General features: G+C 38.5%; 1 protein-coding gene across 3 annotated transcripts in view; it reads right to left on the bottom strand.

Moving 5' to 3' along the window:
* The window catches only part of ttyh1 (tweety family member 1), a 70,575-nt gene extending 48,798 nt beyond the window's left edge, over positions 1-21,777 (bottom strand). For 2 of the 3 annotated variants that reach the window (XM_056475887.1, XM_056475888.1), the window contains exons 1-2: positions 21,075-21,777; positions 1,542-1,711 (exon numbers count right to left, since the gene is read on the bottom strand). In XM_056475887.1, the coding sequence (XP_056331862.1) occupies positions 1,542-1,676 (135 nt within the window). In that variant the 5' untranslated portion in view covers positions 1,677-1,711; positions 21,075-21,777. The remainder of the gene's footprint in view (positions 1-1,541; positions 1,712-21,074) is intronic. The other variant, XM_056475889.1, reaches the window with a different exon arrangement.
* Positions 21,778-23,057: the final 1,280 nt, after the last annotated feature.

Raw genomic sequence — 23,057 nt, 5'->3', positions numbered from 1 at the left:
TACCAAGGGTGCCCAAACTTTTTCTTATGAAGGGCCAAAAACCAAACTTAACAGAGGGCTGTGGGCCAAAGGTACATTAAAGTTTTCATGAGTAATCCCCTAATTTATTTCCTAATATTTAAAAATGACTAGAAAATATTGCTTTAAACTATATTAACGAATGCAATATATTTAAAAAAAAAGTTTAATGAGTTTATTACAGCAAAAACATAAACATTAATACAATGGAGTTCAATGCTGAATACACTAAGACTTTGCCTTGATTTGCTCACGGATGTCTAGTGCATTGCCTGATATCTGTCGAGTGACAGTATTCACTTTTTTTTTTTTTTTAAATTATGAACTTACAAAACTAAAGAAATTTTAAAACAAACAAATAAAAGGTTACATTGCATTCGAAATGCCAATATTTTTTAAAGATATTTGGCCCAACCACCATCATTCTTCCTGTCTTCTCAAATGGAATGGTGGGCAAATCAAAGCTTAGAATGGGCCAACTTTGGCCCGCGGGCCCTAGTTTGGGAATCTCTGGCCTATTCCTTGGCAACTGACCATGGAATAAGTAAATAATAATTAAATTCTTGCCGTCATACCTGCCAACATTTGTCTCTGAAAATCTGGGAGACCGAGGGAGGAGAGGGGGTGTTCCGGGGTGAGGTCTCTAAATAACTGTGTTGAGAACTGGGATAGGAAAGTAACTGTACTGTGGTGTTAGTAACTGTATTATGCACCGGGTTTTGGGCGGGCGCTGCAATCGAATACTGTACCAAAATTGACAACCCAGGGGTGTTACAGACTGTACCAAAAGGGGGGGGGGTGAAATTATGGGAGTTTTCCAGGAGAAATAACAAAATGGGAGGGTGGATGGAGATTGGTCTGAAATACAGGAGACTCCCGGGAAAAACTTGAGTGTTGGCATTTATGCTTGTCATGTGCTAAAAGATTTAAAAAAAACTTCACAGAGGATTTTAAATGCAACTCTACTTTGCGTCAAAGTTAGAAATAATTCAAAATGTATCAAAATGTTAGCAAAATGTGGAAACACTTATAAAATTACATGTATGTCTATCATAACAAAGTTATCATTTTGAAATCAGTCCATCATGCTTTTAGTCTCTGCAACTTTTGAGTTTACAGTTCTTAACTCACTGAACATTAGAGAATGTGAGATGCAAACTCAATTTAAACTGCAGACAGAAAAGTGCTTTTAATGGTTTTGACTCTAACACTCCAGTTTAATCTCTCTGAGAGCGCGTTAGAGTGCTGTGAGTCAGAGTATGTTCTGTGAGTCGATGTGTAAATATTCCTGACAGCATGAAAAAAACAATGTTTCTGGATGTTCACACGCTATATGGCACGTATGTGATATCGTTTGGACAAACTCTCAGAGGGAGCGCACGAAGGAGGGAACAAAATAGAGAGAGCGAGACAGAAATAAATGTGTGTCGCTCTGAATGATGAGCGTGCCCACCACCAGCTGTCAGGTGTGAAAATTGTTTCTGAAAGTGAGAAACAAGGAGAGAGTAGAGAGAGAGGGTTACCTGCTGGTACTCCCAGCTGTCTGGAGTGAACACACTGTCTCGCATCTGCATGGTCAAGCTCAGGCGAGGAATGGCATGGCATAACCGTACCCATACAGATGGAGTGTAGTTGGGCACTGTTGCTATGGCCGCCATGGCTGCTGTAATCCACCTCTGTCTTTCTCAAGAATCTGTAACGGTTGAAAAAAAAAATTATTTACATAAACCTCAGAGATTGAATCAGCTGTGATGTTTGTGTATAGACTTTTTATTACCCTTTTAGGTCACACTTTATAATAAGGTTTCATTAGTTAATGTATTTATTAACATAAAGTAATAACAAACACTATTTGCACAGCATTTATTAGTCATGATTCAGCATTTACTAATACATTGATTCATGCTTGTTAACATTAGTTAATGCACTGTGAGTTAACAAACTAACAATGAACAACTTTATTTTCATCCACTAACATTAAAGCCCCGGTCAGAACGCATGAATTTGTCACTATTTTGGCGCGATTTCCTTGACATAGGGTGTCGTGGGGATTCGTAAACACGATAATCAATACAATGCCTGCAATGCCTCACAACACCATTGCAGAAAGTCTAGCATGCTTGATTTTTTCTCCTTCACGACGAGCACATCATTTCTCAGTTATCTCAGCAGGTGCTGCCGGTAACACGCGGGTCAGGTGATAAAAAAATATTGGTGTTTTAAGCAATTTTAAAGTTCTCTCATCCTTCCAACAGGGTTTGCTCTTCCGAGGTAATCAGTGAACATGTTCAGTGCCGCGAATACATTGCAAAAGCATTTCCTGCTCATTCAAATTTCTCATTAATAGTGAAAACCATTTAATATAAGCTTCTCCGAAACTGTGAATATTTGACTTTAATTTTATTTAGGTTAGATTATTATTCTATTTAAAAAAAACAACACAATCTCACGGCAATTTGTGTTTTGGCGTATAAAGCGGACTTGTTTTGAGGTGCTTCACCTCAAATGTTATTTATTATTCTTGTCTATAGATAACTGCCTAACAAAAGATACATTCAAATTAAGATAAAAATTATAGCAAACGAAATTTAAAAAAATATATTTCCAAAAAAAAAAAAAAAAGAATTTTATGTTTGTTTGTGCCCCTCCACTACTCAACATGGGTAAATGATTTGTTTCGCTCTGTGGGAAATAAGGATTTGATGAATGCTTCACTGTAATTGTTGTATCACAAACCTCTGTCATATATTTGGAATTTTTTTTTTATGTCGTAATTTTAAAGATTATGTCTTGAGCATCTGATTCCTTGGTGCTGATGTGCTTTCATTTTCTCTGCCTCACTCACAACAAGTTCAGGCTAGGGAGGGTTTAATAAGCAACCCTGGCAGGAAAATATATATTGAGATTTCAAAGAAAATATCTTAATATTAAAAAGGAAACATAAGTTTGATCCTATCCATGTTGTAACGAATGCCCTTAAATAATGTAGTTATTAGTTGTCTGCAAGCATGAGTGATTATTGAGATTGAAATAAGATTAAAAAAATTTAAATTGAGATAGGAAATATCGTTATAGCAACACATGTGACTGCTTTGGGAAATAACGCTCATCGCAGATGCCATTGCATGACTGATTATGAAGGAACGTGTAGTCTGGCACATTTGCCCATGACAAGTCACGATTTTATCAAGAAAAAAACACATAATCTGACATAGTGACTTTCGTAACCGACAATAAAAATTGTGTGATCTGACCGGGGCTTAACATAGATTAATAAATACTGTATTGAATGCAATGTTCAATGTTTGCTCATGCTAGTAAATACATTATGTAATATAACCTTATTGTAAAGCATTCCCCAGAAACTCACATTAAAACAACCTTTGACTTTTCTGTAATATGTAATATTATTGGTTATATAAAGAGAGAAAACAGTAGCATTGGGTAATGAAACTAACGATGTGTGAAAAATACAAATAGGCAAATTATATTTTGCTTGGTTGATGTTGTTGAGTCTTTGCTTTGTAATAGAGGTTGTGACATACTTTGGAATATAAGGTATTTATTTTTGTTACTTCTCATTTTCTAGAATTATCTAATACAAATACTCATTACAGTTCTTTCTTGTCAAAAAATGTTAAAAATCCTTTCAAAAATGTAAATGGTTAATTGTAAATAACTAAAATAAAGACATGATTTCAACACTTAAAAAATAAAGTTCACTCAAAAATAAACATTTACTCACTATTTTCTCCCTCTCAAGTGTTTGCAGACTTTTACGAATTTCTTCATTCTTCATGTTCAATATTTTGAAAAATGTTATAAACCTGTCTGGAAACTATTGACTTCCATAGCAATAAAAATAAATACTATAAAACTCAATGATTACAGGTTTCCAGCATTTTTAAAAATAAATTATTTTGTGTCCAACAGAAAAAAGAAACTCAAAAAGGATCTGGACAAGTAAAGGTTGAATAAATGATGACAGATTTTTCAGTTTGGAGTGAACTATGTCTTTAATGTTGTAAATTTACTTCATACAATAAATATTTTATAATCTGTATGAATGCGTTTGTGGACCCCCACATCTTTTCATTTGTGTACCCACCTTATTGTTATGTACACTCTCAGAAAATGAAAGTACACAATTGTTTTCATAAAAAAGGTACATAAGTGTTGGACAACTCATTCTTTATTATAATATCTATGAAAGTAATATTACTAAAGGCAAAGTGATTTTATTAATAATTTCCATATTAAAACATGAATCATCATTTAAAAGCCTATGTTTAAAGAAACTCATAAACATAAATTATTAAGTTCTATAATACAAAACAACTGGTAAAACAAAACTATAGGTATTGTAAACCTATTATAAACCTATTTAAGGCATTTTAATAAACATTTGGTAAGCATTTTCTGATAAATACATTTTCATTATTGATATTCGCACCTTTTGGCATTTGGCAGGTGAGCTGGCAAAACTCGCGTATGTGCAATGTGTTCATGCAAACATTGTAGTATTGTAAAACTAATCAAACATTGTGCATATCTCGTTATGACACTTTTGCATAATTCTATTTTAAAAGTAAGTAAAATAAATGAACTTAAGTGATTACAAAGGTACTGTGTGAAAATTGGAGAAAAAAATGTTTTTTATTGTACATGGGAGGATGTATTTCTGTAACATTTTTGTGAAATGTTTAGCAAAAAATAGATCTTTTGATTTATGTTAAAGTATGTTAAATTCTTTATTGTAAATGGCAAAGGTGCATTTACACAAAAAGAAACATTAAAAAAAAACATTGTTTAAAAATGTATTTAATGTTTTATATTTACTGAAAATAAATTGACACATTTTAGATATAGCAAAATACCTTTAAATAGTTCTTGAAGGAACACATTTGACACTGTTAAGGTACAAAGTGTCTTGTCACTGTAGTAGTACCTTCATGGATCACATTTGTACCTTAGATGAAGGTACAATATTGTATCTGAGGGTTTTAAAAACCAAAGGTACATGTTGGTTTCAAATTTGGTTACAAATTATGTCCTTAAAGGTACAAACTGCAATGGTACAAATTAGATTTTTTTTGTCTTAAGGTACAATTTTGTTCCATAAAAAGGTACTGCCCTAGTGACAAGGGTTTGTACCCTCTTTGGTACAACATTGTACCATTTTTTTCTGAGAGTGTAGGAGCGGACTCTGGCATTCATAAATGTAATGTTTCTGGCTTCCTGTGTCATTTAGTTTAGCTGTTTTACTGCCTGTTTCGCAAACTGTTTTTCTTAACATAATATTGCACTTAATGATTAACTCTGGTTTGTAGAACAAACTGTTTTACTGTTTACTGCACTGTTCTTTTTCTAGATATTTCTCTTTAGAATCAGAAGTGTCACACATTTACAGTAAACAGCTTACTTCTGCATTAAAAACAAGGTAAAAAAGGGTGGAATGACAAATGGGATTCAATTATGTTTGATATATCCACATTTACATAAATACAAACTGTATAACATGTATAAAAAGAAAAGGAAACACGATTTCATCCCTTGAGAAAGGAGGAGAATGAAGCAAAGAGGAACATGGAATAACATGCGGAAATGACAGGAGAAACAAGGAATAGGTTGAAAGTAGGTTAAGTAGAAACACACACACAAACATTTTCATTACCAGGACTGAGGCCCACTGGGAACACAATGGGGATTAAGTGATTAGATCATCAATGTTAAGAGAAGAGCCTCGAGGACACTGAGCATCCATTAGATCTTGATACAGCTCAGAAAAGCTTTTGGGGTTTTGTGGTGCCGAAATCACACAGGGGCTCCTTGATTCATTACTTCATCAGGCTTTACAAAATAATTATGACCTAATCTTGAGAATTACATTTGTGAAATCATCATTATGTGCTATTGATGGGACTAATGGGATGAGTCCATGACCAATGAGCACATGATCCTACATTCCAAAATTGTGATGCCTTCATTGGATTCTTTATTTACAAATTTAGAATTTTACAAACCAAATCGTCAGTCATCAAATGCTTTATGGAATACACTCCAATAACTTTATAACCCGATTTACATGATTATAATGACACGTTCCAGCACTATTATCAATTCAACAAGATATTAAAGAGCGAGTACAAAAAAAAAGTAGACTCTGAAATATAAAATTTGAAGGCAACTTGCTGCACAGACTCAACCTTTAACCCAAAAAGCAATGCAACAAGTTGCCTTCATATTTTAAGTTGAGTCAACATTTATTTATTTTTTTAACTGTGATGGTCTGCCCCCTGCTGTGACGGCACCAGTTATGTATATTTTCGATTAATTAATAGGAAGTTTAATCAAGTCTTTGTTAAAGTTGTAAGTAGGCCCACACAGAATTTGCACAAACAGAAATCGGCAGATTTCTGCAGATTTTAGCCCATCATTGAGTCTTTATATTTACTTGTGTAAATGTGTGTAGATTTATGTTTGAAGAGTTCAGATGCAAAAGCCACTAAATGCCATTTCCGCCAAAATTGAGCTAATGACATTGAGCGAATGCTTTAGGAACGTATTACATGTTTAACAAATATTTTTGCTTCATATCATCCAAATCCCAGCATAAGTGCATTCAGAAACAACAGTTTGTTGGCAAAAGCCTCTAAAAACCATTTGCCTTTGACAGGAAAAGCCGCTATATCCAGAGAACCAATCAGAAGGCGCATTTCCAATCATATGTTTTCAATGTCAGCGCGCTAATACGCCGGCTTTTTAATACGAGACTGTTTTATTCAGATTCAGAAATAGATTTTAAAATATGGAGTTCAATGAACTGCATAAACCTGTCCGACTGACACTGAATGGCAAATGAAAACGTCCCTTACCTCAAAACTGTGCATTATAAGAAAAAGCAAACACAATGTACAAGCGACGCTACTTTGAATGAGTCCAATTTACTATACATTAAATGGCAACTCCATTTCACGAAAGACGAGGTGAGGATGCCATTTTTTTAATCCCCCACATGGATGCTATGAAGATAAACAAGGGACAAAAAAGAGACCAAGACCGTGAGTTTGGTGAGAACGAACAAATGACAGCTTCTAAAAGTGTCTGAGAGACATTCTTTTCTGACCAGTAGGCCTACCTTGTGTTTTATTTGCTAATGTAAGCTATTTTATAAAAGATGATTATAATGTATAAAACTATACAACTGTATAAAACTAATAGCATCTTTAGTTATTTTTCATTTGATGTATTGTCCCAATTGGTGCATTTAGAGGTTTTTGCAAAAAAAGCACAAGTGGATTTAGTTTGTTTTGACGCAAAAGAAAATCTACCTTGTTAAAAACCAAAGAACTGTCTAAAGTGACATTTTTGAAAAAAGGTTATTTTATTTACCAGCTAATAACCTTATCATTACTGATAGAAAATACTAATTTATAAGAAAAGAGGTCTGATGGATTTAGAGGGTTTTGCATCTGAACTCTTCATTTACTCAGTTTTAAATTAACTTAACTAATATTGTTGTGATATAATAATAGTAATATTAAAATGTTCAAATTTTTTATTTACAATGCAGTTTGTAAAGTAATATATTCTGTCTTTTAGTAGATATATTATATGAGAGACTTGCTTTGTTTACCAAATAAGTGGATCTAGATGGATTTGCATTGTAAACATTAAATAAAAGTTAAAAAGGTTTTATTTTTATTTTATTTGTTAAGTTTTTAGCTATGATACACCTAAAATCATACTGCAAAAATCTGCTGTTTTTTTATAAAATTCTCTGCGGACATAGCAAAAAATGACTGTAGATTCTGTCTGGCAGATTCTGTCTGGCAATCAGCTATAGAAAAATCATACAGTTACAAACTTTGATTTAAACCAAAGTAAATATAAAAAACCTGACAATAAAAAGTACAGAACTGTATATTTGGCTTTGATGAGGGAAATGGGAACTACCGTCCTGTAAAGAACTGACACAGTAACATTTAATTGATGAATATATTTATAGAGTTGAAGTCAGAATTATTAGCCCCCCTTTGATTTTTTTTTTATATATATTTCTCAAACAATGTTTAACAGAGCAAGGAAATTTTCACAGTATGTCTGATAATATTTTTTCTTCTGGAGAAAGTCTTATTTGTTTTACTTCAGCTAGAATAAGTTTTTATTTTTTTTAAAACCACTTTAAGGTCAAAATTATTAGCCCCTTTAAGCTATATTTTTTCGATAGTCTACAGAACAAACCATCATTATACAATAACTTGCCAATTACCCTAACCTGCCAAGTTAACCGAATTAACCTAGTTAAGCCTTTAAATGTCACTTCAAGCTGTCTTGAAAAATATCTAGTCAAATATTATTTACTGTCATCATGGCAAAGATAAAATAAATCAGTTATTAGAAATGAGTTATTAAAACTATTAAGATTAGAAATTGGGGGAATAATTCAAGGGGACTAATAATTCTGACTTCAACTGTATATATGATTAATTTATACTGAAAGCATAGGGAGACCTGATTACGTCATCTGCGGTGCTCGATGGGAGTGTGGGCTGAAGATCTATTTCGATGCTGGTTTCTCAATACTCTCTGACTGTTGGTATTGTCTGGATAGAATCATGGGTGGGCGACATGGTGGCTCAGTGATTAGCACTGTTGCCTAATATGCTAAAAAGCCTAATATAACCAGATGGTTGGTGGTTTGAAGGTGGCACTTCTGTGCAAAGTTTGAATGTTCTCCCCGTGTCCTCCGGGTGCTCCAGTTTTCCCAACAGTCCGCTATATATGCAAAAAAAATTATGCTTAAACGGGCTAATAATTTTGACCTTAAATGTTTTTAAATAAATTAAAAACTGCTTTTATTCTAGCCGAAATAAAACAAATAAGACTTTCTCCAGAAGAAAAAATATTATCAGACATACTGTGAAAATTCCCTTGCTCTGTTAAACATCATTTAGGAAATATTTGATAAAGAAAAAAAAATCAAAGGGGGCTAATAATTCTGACTTCAACTGTATATATTTAAGGTTCCAGTGTTTCCACCCAGTCTTATGTGAAAGAATAGGTCAATAGTACGGATCTGTTGAATTCAGATACTGATTGTTTGATGAACATTCTAATTTATGCAACTTTTTTACTAGAAAAACACATGATTAAAGAAGTTGACCATATTACAGTTCTATAACACTGCTCCAAATGATTTCACTTTTAAAAGGTTCTTACATCCAACAACCAAATACAGACAAAGACAATGATTAAGCAAAGATATATATTAGTATAATAGGAAATGACTAAGCAGGCCCTTGTTTTTCTTTCCACAAAATTTTGTGTTATCTAAGGAAAGGGTGTGTTCTTTTTTCGCAGCTATCCCTAGACTTAAACAGACACCCATGTAAAACACACAAACGCACTGTTGTCAGCACTGCCTGCAACTTTATCAATGAAACAGAAAATGTTTTCGAAAGAGGTAACTTACAGCTTAACTATATGCTGCTCAGAGACTCAGATAATTCATTCATTCATTTTCTTTTCGGCTAGTTGCTTTGTTAATCAGGGGTCGCCACAGTGAAATGAACCGCCAACTTATCTAGCATATGTTTTACACAGCGGATGCTCTTCCAGCTGCAACCCAGCACTGGGAAACACCCATACACTCCCATTCACACACAAACAATACGGACAATTTAGCCTACCCAATTCACCTACAATGTCTTTGGACTTGTGGGGGAAACCAGAGCACCCGGAGGAATCCCACGCAAACACGTGGAAAACATGCAAACTCCACACAGAAATGGCAACTGACCCAGCCGAGGCTCGAACCAGTGACCTTCTTGCTGTGAGGCAATCATGCTACCCACTGCACCACCGTGACGCCTCAGGTAATAGACAAATGTTTAATTTCTTTCTATTTTAATCTGCTATCAAAGGCTCAGAATGATACTTGCTCTAAAATGATGTTTTGAAATTAGCAATGGAGGCTTGGGATGAAATATGTAAGAAACTAATGACTCAAATATCTTGAAATAAATCACCTAAACGACGTCATTAGCACATTTGGTAAACATAATAATATAAACAGAATAACTGACTCTTCATCTGCTTTCTTCACAGCCATATTATCACCTCAGATGTGCATTATTTTTAATAATTCTGTGGCACATTGTCATGTGTTTTTACTAGTGAAATTATTACTAGGAATTATACATTTTGACATATATATTTTATTGTAGATATTAACACTTTACATTTGTAAATTATAAACTATTATTAACTATTATCATTGGCTACATATATCTGTGTTATGAAGCGGACAGGAGACAGAGGTAAGGAAACGTTAGGGTGTTTATTAAATGACAACAAGGAGCACATGAAGGATAGCCAGGAGGATCAGGAATGATGTTGGGGTCTTTTCCTCCGTGGCTGGGTAACAGGAATACACGAGGATGGACAGCACACACCAGATACAGCTGACAGAGGATGACACAGACTTGGAAGGACTGGAAGACAGGACGATTCGGGTGGACCAGGAAGACTAGGAGGAATACAAAGAGAACAGGTAAGTAAAGCGTTTGTTTTAGCTGAGGATGACTACGCTGAGTGGTCGCTCAGTTGTCCGCTTTCGTCGAGACGAGCCCGGACAATGAGCGACTGGAGTGCTGTGCTTTTATCTGGTGCTCGTGAATGTGATGCAGCTGTGTGCTCATTAGAAGTCAGGTGATGGTGATCTTCGTGAGTGGGGATCGTGAGAGCCTGACCAATCCGTGACAGTACCCCCCTCCCCAGGGCCCGCTCCTGAGGGCCGACACCTCCGACGCCGTGGTGGTCTCCCTCTGCCTCTAGGCGCTGGGAACTCAGGGTGGCTCTCATGAAACTCCACCATGAGACTAGGATCGAGAATATCAGCTCTGGGAACCCATGTCCTTTCTTCGGGGCCGTACCCTTCCCAGTCCACCAGGTACTCCAACTGGCCACCACGACGTCGGGAACGCAAGATCTCCTTCACTGCGTAGACGGCTCCTTCTTCTAGGAGCAGTGGAGGAGGGGGTTCCTCTTCGTGGTCAGGCTCTGTGGAGGGAAGAACAGGATCGTGATAGGGTTTCAGGAGTGATACGTGGAATGTAGGGTGAATACGGTAGTGAGAGGGTAATTGTAGTTTGTAGGTGACGGGGTTAACCTGTTCCACGATGGTGAAGGGACCAACAAATCGGGGACTTAACTTGCGAGAGGGCAGTCGCATGCGTATGTCCCGGGTGGATAGCCACACCTTTTGTCCGGGTGTGTATCTGGGTTCTTCAGACCTTCTTCTATCGGCGGTTACCTTGCTTCGACGGACTGCCCTCTGCAGATGTTGATGAGCCTCGTCCCAGACTCTCTCGCTCTCCCGGAACCAGTGATCCACTGCGGGGACATCAGATGGTTCGCCATCCCAGGGAAAGAGCGGTGGTTGGAAGCCCAGGACGCACTGGAATGGCGTGAGTCCGGTGGAGGGTTGCCGCAGTGAATTTTGGGCATATTCTGCCCAGCCCAAATACTGGCTCCAGGAGCTCTGGTGACCACTGCAGAAGGTCCTCAGGAACCGTCCCACCTCCTGAATCTTCCTCTCTGTCTGCCCGTTGGTTTGGGGATGATATCCAGAAGAGAGGCTGACGGCCACACCTAGGAGCTTGAAGAAGGCTTTCCATAGACGTGAGATGAACTGTGGACCTCTGTCCGACACAATATCTTCTGGAATACCAAATGACCTGAAGACTTGATTAAAGATATTGTCGGCTGTTTCAAAGGCTGTGGGAAGACCTTTCAGAGGGATTAGTTTGACAAACTTTGAGAATCTATCTACGATGACTAGAATACAGGTATTACCTTCTGACGAGGGGAGGTCAGTGATAAAGTCCACTCCTAGGTGTGACCAGGGACGGTTCGGAATCGGCAAGGGATGGAGCTTTCCAGCGGGTAGATGACGTGGGCTCTTGGATTGGGCACAGTCCTTACAGCCCTGAACATATTGCCTCACATCCCTTGCCATGTTTGGCCACCAGAATCGTTGGGATACTAGCGAGAGAGTATTGTTGATCCCTGGATGTCCAGTGCCTAGCGAGGTATGTAAGGAGTGGATCAGATCTACCCGGTGTTCAGGTGGTATGAACTGCCGATGAGGAGGGCATCCCGGCGGAGCAGGGGCTTCCGGAGTGGCAACGACTGGAGGAGCGTTCCAGGTGATCGGACAAATGGAGATGTGTTCGGGAAGAATCTTCGTTGGGAGTTCTTCATGATCGTGATGCTCGTGTAAACGAGAGAGAGCGTCTGCTCTTAGATTCTTGGGTCCTGGACGATAGGAAATGGAGAAATCAAAACGTGAGAAGAAAAGTGACCATCTGGCTTGACGTGGACATAGTCTCTTGGCCTCTTTGATATATTGGAGGTTTTTGTGATCTGTGATCACCTGGAACGGATGTTTGGCTCCCTCCAACCAGTGACGCCACTCCTCCAAGGCTAGCTTGATTGCTAGAAGCTCCCTGTCTCCTATGCTGTAATTCTGCTCCGCCGGGCTCAACTTCCGAGAGAAATAGGCACAGGGATGCAGTCGGGGCGGTGTATCATGATGTTGGGATAATACTGCCCCGACGCCGGTGGTGGATGCGTCCACTTCCACCACGAAAGGAAGATTTGGGTCAGGATGAGTCAGGAGTGGGGCCCTTGTGAACTCCTTCTTAAGAAGGCGGAAGGCTGCGGCTGCTTCTTTGGTCCACTCCAGTCCTTTGGGTTTACCCTTGAGGAGATTAGTGAGAGGTGATGTAATCCTGCTGTAGTCCTTGATAAACCGTCTATAAAAGTTAGCAAACCCAAGAAACCTCTGGAGCTCCTTAATGGAAGTGGGTTCTGACCAGGATAGAACAGCCTCAATTTTCTTCCCATCCATACGTATACCGGTTTGGTCAATGATGTATCCCAAGAAATGAATCGACTTCTGGTGGAATGAGCATTTCTCCGCTTTGAGGTAGAGGTGATGTTCTCTCAATGTGTGTAGGACCTCCGCAACGTGTTGGCGATGTTCGGCCTCACTCCGGGAGTAAATGAGGATGTCATCTATGTACACTATTACAAAGTGGTGAAGAAACTCCCGGAGGACTTCATGAATGAAGTTTTGGAATACGGAGGGGGCGTTGACCAGACCGTAAGGCATGACCTCATATTCATAGTGGCCAGTAGGGGTCACGAATGCTGTCTTCCATTGGTCCCCCTCACGTATTCTTATCAGATTATACGCGCTGCGGAGGTCCAATTTAGTGAAGACTTTAGCTTCTCGGAGCTGTTCCAAAGCGGCTGGTACCAGAGGAAGGGGATATCGGTATTTTACTGTACCGTTATTTAGGACCCTGTAGTCGATGCATGGACGCAGCCCTCCGTCCTTCTTGGCCACAAAGAAGAAGCTTGAGGCGGCTGGTGATTTTGAGTGACGTATGTACCCCTGACTCAGAGCCTCCCTTATGTAATCTTCCATTGCCTGATTCTCTGGAAGCGAGAGCGGGTAGATCCTACCTCTTGGCAACTGGGCATCTGGAACTAGGTCGATCGCGCAGTCCCATGGCCGATGCGGCGGTAGCTGGGAAGCTCTCTTGGGGCAGAAGACATCATGAAAGGAGCTGTACTCCTTAGGAATGTGGATAGACTGCTTCTCAGGAGGACTCTCGACCGATGTTGTAAACAAAGAAATGGGGTTCCGACCTTGAAGAGGGAGATTTGGAAAACAGGTAGGTGTACATCCAGATCCCCATTTCTTTATCTCTCCTGTGCCCCAAGAGATGATGGGATCGTGCTTCACCAGCCACGGGCGCCCTAGAATGATGTCCATATTTGCACCCTCCAGAACCAGAAATTGAATCCTCTCTTGATGTAACAACCCCACTTGAAGAAGGATGTCTTCGCATTGTCGATGGATACGGGTCGAAGATCGAGTGCACTGGGTTATCGGTTGTATCTGGTATATATGCGAGGACGCCTCAGTACGTAGGTGGAGTTGACGACAGAGGGATTGGGAGATGAAGTTCCCTGCTGACCCGGAGTCGATGAGGGCTGTGACAAGGAGAGAAATAGAGGCAGTAGTTATTTGTACGGTGGTAGTAAGTGGTTTACATTGTTCAATATTCGTACTGAATACACTCACTGAAGTCCGAATGGGACGAAGGGGACACTCCATACGGGTGTGTCCACTGACACCGCAGTATAGACACAGACCCCGGGTCAGCCTCCTCTGTCGTTCCGCTGATGTCAGTCTTCCAGACTCTATTATCATGGGTTCTGGTTCTGGAGAGGCTGTTGACTCAGGCGATTGGAGGAGTGCAGACGAGGGGGTGATGGTGTCCTGTTGATAGGAACGGAGACGATCGGAACATCGGAGAGAATGTTGGATGAATCTCTCCAGACCCATAGTATCATCTAATGTGGCCAGCTGGATTCGGAGAGTGGGTTCCAAGCCGAGCCGGTACGTGGTCAACAACGATCTCTCATTCCATCCACTTGCAGCTGCTAGAGTGCGAAACCGGAGAGCATATTCCTGTGTAGATAGAGTACCTTGCTTTAGATGATACAGCTGCTCTCCAGCGGCTACTTCCCCATCAGAACGTCCAAACACCTCTTTGAAATACTCCGTGAAGGTAGTGATGGAATTCATGACCGGCCCGGCTTGGTTCCAGATCGTCTCAGCCCATTTAAGTGCAGGCCCAGAGAGTAGTGATACGATGTAGGCGATCTTTGACTTATCTGTGGGATATAGAGAAGGTTGCATTTCGAATATGAGGGAACATTGTAACAGAAAACCATTGCACTCCCCCGCTCCGCCTGAGTAGGGCGCTGGTCGGGCCATGGGACTGGAAGGAAGGGCCGAAGAAGAAACTGTGGAGGCGGAAGTGCTCGGTGCTGGTGGTGCGTTGGAAAGTGGAGCTGGTGGCTGTAGAATCCGCTTCAACTGGTCCACCAGCTCTTGAAAGTGATCGGGGGTGCTCATGTTGTCGTCGTTATTGGTCCGGGCTTCTGTTATGAAGCGGACAGGAGACAGAGGTAAGGAAACGTTAGGGTGTTTATTAAATGACAACAAGGAGCACATGAAGGATAGCCAGGAGGATCAGGAATGATGTTGGGGTCTTTTCCTCCGTGGCTGGGTAACAGGAATACACGAGGATGGACAGCACACACCAGATACAGCTGACAGAGGATGACACAGACTTGGAAGGACTGGAAGACAGGACGATTCGGGTGGACCAGGAAGACTAGGAGGAATACAAAGAGAACAGGTAAGTAAAGCGTTTGTTTTAGCTGAGGATGACTACGCTGAGTGGTCGCTCAGTTGTCCGCTTTCGTCGAGACGAGCCCGGACAATGAGCGACTGGAGTGCTGTGCTTTTATCTGGTGCTCGTGAATGTGATGCAGCTGTGTGCTCATTAGAAGTCAGGTGATGGTGATCTTCGTGAGTGGGGATCGTGAGAGCCTGACCAATCCGTGACAATCTGATACAGCTACACGGTAAAAAATTCAGGATTCCACGCAATTCATTCATGCTGTACCAACATAAATCGATTAAGTTAATGTAACATATTTGGATTGTGGATTGAAAGAAGATTGAAATTTAAGCAATTAAGTTGTCCCAAAAAAAACTCAAGTTTTGTTTCAGCTCATTTTAGATAAGTAGTTTGAACCATAGTTTTAAGTGTACATTGTGTGTCTGCAACACCATCTGCATCGATATACCATAGTCAACATCTGAAGTGGATCAAACAAAGCTTAAAATAGTTCAAATATTAGTGATGTTTAACAGAGCAAATATTCTCACAGTATTTGCTTTATTTTCCTTCTGAAAAAAAAATCTTACATTTATTTTAGTTTGGCTGCAATAAAGGGAATTTTGACAGTTAAAAAATAATTTTAAGCTCAATATAATATATTTAAAATATTTTTGTTTTGATTGGTCACAGAATAAACCACTGTTAAATGACTTGCCTAAATTACTTGCCCACTTAAACTAATTTACCTAGTTAAGTCTTTAAACAATAAAAGTCTGTGACAATAAAAGTGATTTGATTTTATTTGAAATATAAAAAATTTAACTAGTAAAATATTATGTACTCCCATCATGGCGAAAACAAAAGACATTAGTTATTAGAAATTAGTTATTAAAACTGTTACGTAAAAAAAATGATTGAAAAAAAAAAATAGGGATGTCCAGATCCTATCACGTGATCAGAAATTGAGCCGGATCATGTGGTTTAAGACTCGATCGGAATCGGATATTACTTTCCTATCAGGACTTAAATATATGTATATATATTCTCATTACACAGAAACAGCAACGCATGCGGCATGACATCACTTTGTTGCAGAGATGCTATTGGATAATGGTGGCAAAGTAGAACACGGAAGCAGCTTGAAGTGGAAAGCGCGAGTATGTCTGTGGTCTGGAGGTATTATAAAGTTGATAGACAACAGTGCCATAGCAAACTGTGATATGTCATCTTGGGATTGTCTGCTGGGTATTTTAAGTTGAGGTGCTATTTGTTTTTATATTAGATTTTTACTATTTTTACTGTTGTACTAAAATCCAAAAATGAAGACTTGATGTTATTTATTACTTAATTGTTCAAGGTACCTCAAAAAGTGCTCTGTTTGTTAACAGAGTTGTTGAATGTTAAAATAAGGTTAGTTACATAAAAAATAAGGAACATCCTGGATCTGTTTCTTAACTCTTCTTTATTTTTTATTATGTATTTTTAGAAGTATGATCGGTTTTCGGTATCGGTAGATACTCAAGATCAAATGACTCGGTGGGAAAAAAACCTGATCGGGACATCCCTAACAAAAATCCCAGAAGCGAGCTAATAGTTTTAACTTCAACTGAATAAAAACTTAATTAAATCTACAAATATTATAATAATAAAAAAACATTAAAAATCAGGTCTAAAATCCGGTCTACCAGTCACCCACACTGTAAAACCCAAAAGGTTAAGGTAACTCAAACCATTTGAGGAAACCGATTGCAACAAACCATTTAAGTTTAAAAACTAATTCTAATGAGTACTGTGAACTTAATCCATTTAGTAAATGAAGCAATTTGAGTACATTAAAACCCAATAAATGAAGAGAACTCAAACCAACTGAGTACTGTAAAACCCATTAAGTTAAGGCAACTCAAACCATTTGAGGAAACCGATTGCAACAAACCATTTGAGTTAAAAAACTAATCTATATGAGTACTGTGAACTTACTCTATTTAAGTTGAAGTTTGTATTTCATTAACTCATTACCTTCAACACTGAGTTCAAAACTCTTTTCAAATGAATAGAATTAATTTTCAGTATATTTTGAGTTGACTGGTTTTCCAGTGTAGTATCGTTTCTTTTGCGCCAACACCAATCCAGCAGACCCAAATAAGATGTTTAAACACTTTCCAAAAATAAATTGCAAGATTCATTTCCAAGACCTGACCAATTGCGATAAAACATTGTTTTGTCATTCAGAGCTATTCTGAGAAAATATAAACATGAGAGTTCGTAGAAACATGTTAACACGAGTCCACAACAAAAGCAAAACATATGTTGACTGATAAAGATATCAAAACCGACTCTGATATGTATAGTCCTGAATAGCAAGCCTAATCTCACGAGAAAACGTAAGTATTTTACGTTTTGTCAGTTTGGTGGCTAATTTATACGAGTTCAGTCGTATGAAAATGTACGACTTAAAAAAGAAGGCGTGGCACCCAACCCCGCCCCTAGACCCAACCGTTATTGGGTGATGAGCAAATCGTACTAAATTGTACGAATTAGATCGTACGAATACATACGAATTAGCCATTAAATCAAAAAGATACAAATTGCCGTGAGATTGTGTTGGAATAGCTCAGTTAGATAGGTCAACTGATACTTGGGCTGAACCTTTTGACTATACGCGTTCGAATCCCTTGATGACATGTAAATTATAATTATTTTTTTAGATTAATTTTGGTTATATCCTGTTCTGCCACACACATATTGAAATCAATAATGTTTAATATCAATAATAATAAAAACCCAATAAAAAGTCAGCTCTCAAATCAGGTCTACCAATCACTCAGTATCGCTCCTTTTGCACCCACACCTGTCCAGCACTGTTTGAACAAACAGGTAACATCACACCGCAGCCATAAGATGTTTAAACACCTTCCAAAAACAGTTTGCAAGTTTAATTTCCAAGATCTGTCCAAGTCATCTGACTTAATCTAAACAGTTAACATCTCACATCACTAAATGAACAAGAAACTGCAGGCTCCATCACGAATAACACTTACAATAGTGTCTGATGTGTTTAGCTCATAATGATGTCTGCAGGCTATTCATTTACTGTTAGTGTGAACTACCAGCATGCAGTGGGTCAAGGCATTACACTGGTGAATTGTGGTGATTTGCTTGGTGCAGAATTATCACAACAAAGCCCGTTCTCAAATGGGAATAAAAGCCACAGTAATGTGAAACGGTGTTATAAACGTGCAGACCGTGACTCGAGACTGGAACACTACAGCGCATCTGAGCATGATGCATTCTGTCAGCTTGTTATAAGAATGGTTCGCATTGCATAACGCAAGAGACATAATGCCAGTTTGGAAATGGAGCAAGGAAGAAAAGATTTGCAGAACAAAACACCTTCTATTTTTATTCCTTTCGATTCGCTATAATTATACACAACAGATTTATTCAAAATAAAAAACTAAATTGATTTCCAGGATTACCAATGATGTCATCAAAAGGAGCTGTCATCCAAAATAAGCCATTTTAAGCTTGATGATAACTCAGTAGATTTTAAAAATACTTTTAGAATTGCCATTTCATGATACTACGAGAATGCATTCGTCTCTGGATTAGCTCTTTGACATTTTATGAACACTTAAACCATAAATCTGAAATGTGTTCATGTTGACATGAGCATGATAATGACATGAGGATAAGTGAAAGTGTGGTCATATCCTTGCACTATTTTCCATCATAAACCACCTTTATTAAAAGAACAAATTAACCTTTGATTATACTGAACTTTGCAATACATAAATAAAAGCTCAGCATTTTAATTGCTAATAACACCCTTGATGAATTTTCAAAGCCTGGACTGCCTCTGGAAAGTAATAAATCTAAAATAATAGTCCAGCAAATGACCAGTGATAAGGGTATGACATGATTAGTCATACAGCATTAACATTTAAAATGGCTATTATAATACTTTGTTGAAATAATGATCTGACCTCACTTAAACAGTTGATCAACCATTTTATATACAACATAATTACCAACAATATAATTAAATGTCTCTCTCTCTCTCTCTCTCTCTCTCTCTCTATATATATATATATATACATATACATATACATATACATATATTCATTCATTTTCTTTTCGGCTTAGTCCCTTTATTAATTGGGGGTCGCCACAGCGGAATGAACCACCAACTTATCCAGCATATGTTTTATGCAGCGGATGCCCTTCCAGCTGCAACCCATCACTGGGAAACACCCATACACACTCATTCACACACATACACTATGGGCAATTGTAGCCCATATATAAAAATAACGGGTGATGCAGTGGCGCAGTAGGTAGTGCTGTCACCTCACATCAAGAAGGTCGCTGGTTCGAGCCTCGGCTGGGTCAGTTGCCGTTTCTGTGTGGAGTTTGCATGTTCTCCCTGTGTTCGCGTGGGTTTCCTCCGGGTGCTCTGGTTTCCCCCACAGTCCAAAGACATGCGGTACAGGTGAATTGGGTAGGCTAAATTGTCCGTAGTGTATGAGTGTGAATGAGTGTGTATAAATGTTTCCCAGGGATGGGTTGCAGCTGGAAGGGCATCCACTGCGTAAAACATGTGCTGGATAAGTTGGCGGTTCATTCTGCTGTGGTGACCCTGAATTAATAAAGGGACTAAGCCGACAAGAAATGAATGAATGAATGAAATTTACAACATAAATTACAACAATTTATTTATTTTTTTGCTTCTTGAGTTTTCCTCTTTTTCAAATTTGTATTTAATATTTTTCTATAACATATAAATTTGGGTGTACTCGTTTTTGGACCATTATCATAAGTTTTTGGTAGATTAGCTCCAGATTTGGCTTCAGTACTGAAAAATCTAATGTCTATATGCACAAATATAATATTGTATAGCTTCCTATTAAAAAATGAATTTAAAAGATAGATTTGTGAGGGGTGTACTCTTATATGCTGAGCACTGTTTATATATATTTTACATTTTAAAGGGACAGTTTATCATCATTTACTTGCCCTTCACTTCTTCCAAAGGGAAGATAGGCCTACTTTAAAGAAAGCTGAAAATCTGTAACCATTGACTTTCCTGGTAAGTTTAGCCTATTTGTTTTTCCTGCTATAAATGTCAATAGTCACAGGTTTTTGGCTCTCTTTAAGATATCTTCCTTTGTGCTTAACAGAATAAAAAATAATTATAAAAACTTGATGGGAAATAGTGAGGAAATTGTCATTTTGGGCGAGCTATCTCTTTAAATAAGGCTCGTCACTACTGTGATTCAGAACAAATAAATGGTATAAAAAGTGGTCTGAAGAAAGTTCATAAAGGTAACTGGGACCATTGTTTTTATTTATGTTTGGTGTGTCAGTAAGTAAAATAGCTCTATACGAAGGCACTTTTAGACAATAATTCAAAACAATACAATTGTTCCTAAACAAACAGGTATTGACGAAAGCTTCAAAATTACCAGAAACTAAATAGGCCAGGATTGATTGTTGTTTTCACTTGTTGTGTGAGTTGACCCGCGCAAGACCAATCGATTTTATTCTCTCTGACAGACTGACTGACTTGCATGCTTGTTTATGGAAATCATATCCAACAGTATACTACTCACAGCTCTTTGTCTTGGCGTCAGGAAACATTACGGGGATCTTTTGTTTGAATGGACTCGTAATTCCCTCGCATAGCCTACTAAATTATCCGAACGCATTTTCACCAATTGACACGGCTAATGAACCTCACAATGGGCTATCATTTTTATGGCACATTTGTAAAAGGTTGCCCACCTTAATTTGTTGTGCTTCCACGTCTCTCAGGCTCGTGAAACGTTAAGTTGGTTTGCGATTAGAAACTGAGACCGGTGACCGTTGAAACGGTTTGCATCCTGAGTGTGATATAGAAAACTACAGGAGGCTATTTTCAGTTCCAGTCTTTGTGTGTTCGCTGATGGATGGGAAACAGGTCTTCGGAGGAAGAGGCGAGAATCCCTGAGGGGTATTTTAGGAGAGGAATGACTCCTTCAAACCAAGACGCCTATCCGTCAGTTTCACTCTTTATCTGAAATCCGCCGAGAACTTGAAGCATCGTCCACTGCTGGACGCCAAGACTCATTGAATCGAAAAAAAAAACTTCCGAAATTAATCGCCTTCAGTCTGAAGGAAATCCCACAACTATGTCGTCGACGTAGCTTCCACACAAAATAAATGTCCAGTGTGCAGAAATAGCAAATCCATAACATCCAGTGCAACTGAAATCCTTAGAGCTGAAGTGTGTTCGTTTAAAATGATAACGTTAACTATTGCTATTTCTTTTTAAAACGTTTCTTGTAGAAAAATTGGTGTTTACATTAACTGTTCCATATTAAAACTCTAAATAGTCTAATTTAAGTAAGCGAACGACAGATTAAAAAAACTGGTGTGGTCCTGAGGGTCCCAATGATCAGGACTGAACTTCTCTTTCTCTCTTACCCTATCTCTCTCTCTCTCTCACACACACACACACACACACACACACACTGTGGGTGTTTGTGTGCAGGAGACAAAAAGGGATGGAGGGATTTACACATGTACTGTATTTAGAGAGCGCAACCTAAAATGACAGACTAAAAGAAAGATGATTGTGTGAAACCAGCATATCAAGTCCATTTAAGGGTCTAATCTGAGTTTAAAATGCACGTGAGGAGACTTCTGAAATGTAATATGTGCACTTAATAAATGAACACAGAATTTCCTGCTTTACATGATTATTTAAAGCCCTCATTTGCCACAAATTAAGCAGGTCATGAAAAGGGCTGAGAGGATGCTAGACTGTCGTTGCGAGGTTTAACTGAGATGGTGGATTAAATCCAAAAAAAAACACAATGAAAACAACAGAACGAGGAAGGGATGGAGAGATGGGTATTTGTGTGCCAAGGGAGTATGGGGGATATGAATGCATGAGAGAGGGAGGGTGGTGTTGGTTTTTCTGTGTCACTGAAAGAGAAAGCGAGTGAGGATGGGGGAAGGGTGCTGGGTAGAGGAGTGCAGGAGGAGGGAGGGAGCCAGGGATGGAGAGACCGACTGCACGAGCATTCATATATGTGTGTAGTGTGTGCATGTTTCCAGGAGGAAGGAGAAAATGATGTTAGGTATGCAAGACTTCCTCGCTGACATCTCACAGACAGAGCTGCTACAGTTATGTGCACGCATACGCGAGACAAAAAGATTCATAAATTGAGCTGTTTGGTTTGATTTCATCTCCGGTTTGGTGTAATGGGTCTCAAGGCATTTTTAGGGGCTAAACGTACAGCTGTTCAGAGCTGTTTGTTTGATCTTGAATTATTGAGAGTGTGTTGCTGAAACACACAGTGGTGGATTATTTATTTATGTGCAGTCCACTTTAAGCGAAGAAAAAAGATTACACATTCGCCCTCATGTCCAATTTGATAAGTGGTCCAAAAATACTGCATTGGACTGAGTCACTTAGCAACATCTTACAATGTGTGAGAGAAAAAGAAATCAAGAAATAATCATGTTTTAAGTCAATGTTGTATGTCTTTGCACTTGGGTTGTTTTAACCCAAATTTGGGTAGAATATTGATCAACTTAACATTTGAGTTCTTTCTTTATACAGTTGAAGTCAGAATTATTAGCCCCCTTAGATTTTTATTCTTTTTTAAATATTTTCCAAATGATGTTTAACAGAGCAAGGAAGTTTTCACAGTATGTCTGATGATATTTTTTCTTCTGGAAAAAGTCTTGTTTGTTTTATTTCGGCTAGAATAAAAGCAG

This window comes from Danio aesculapii, chromosome 16, assembly GCF_903798145.1.
Source record: "Danio aesculapii chromosome 16, fDanAes4.1, whole genome shotgun sequence".
NCBI classification, from domain to species: domain Eukaryota; kingdom Metazoa; phylum Chordata; class Actinopteri; order Cypriniformes; family Danionidae; genus Danio; species Danio aesculapii.
Note: the sequence above shows the minus strand (reverse complement) of the source record. Positions and strands in the feature narration are given on the sequence as shown.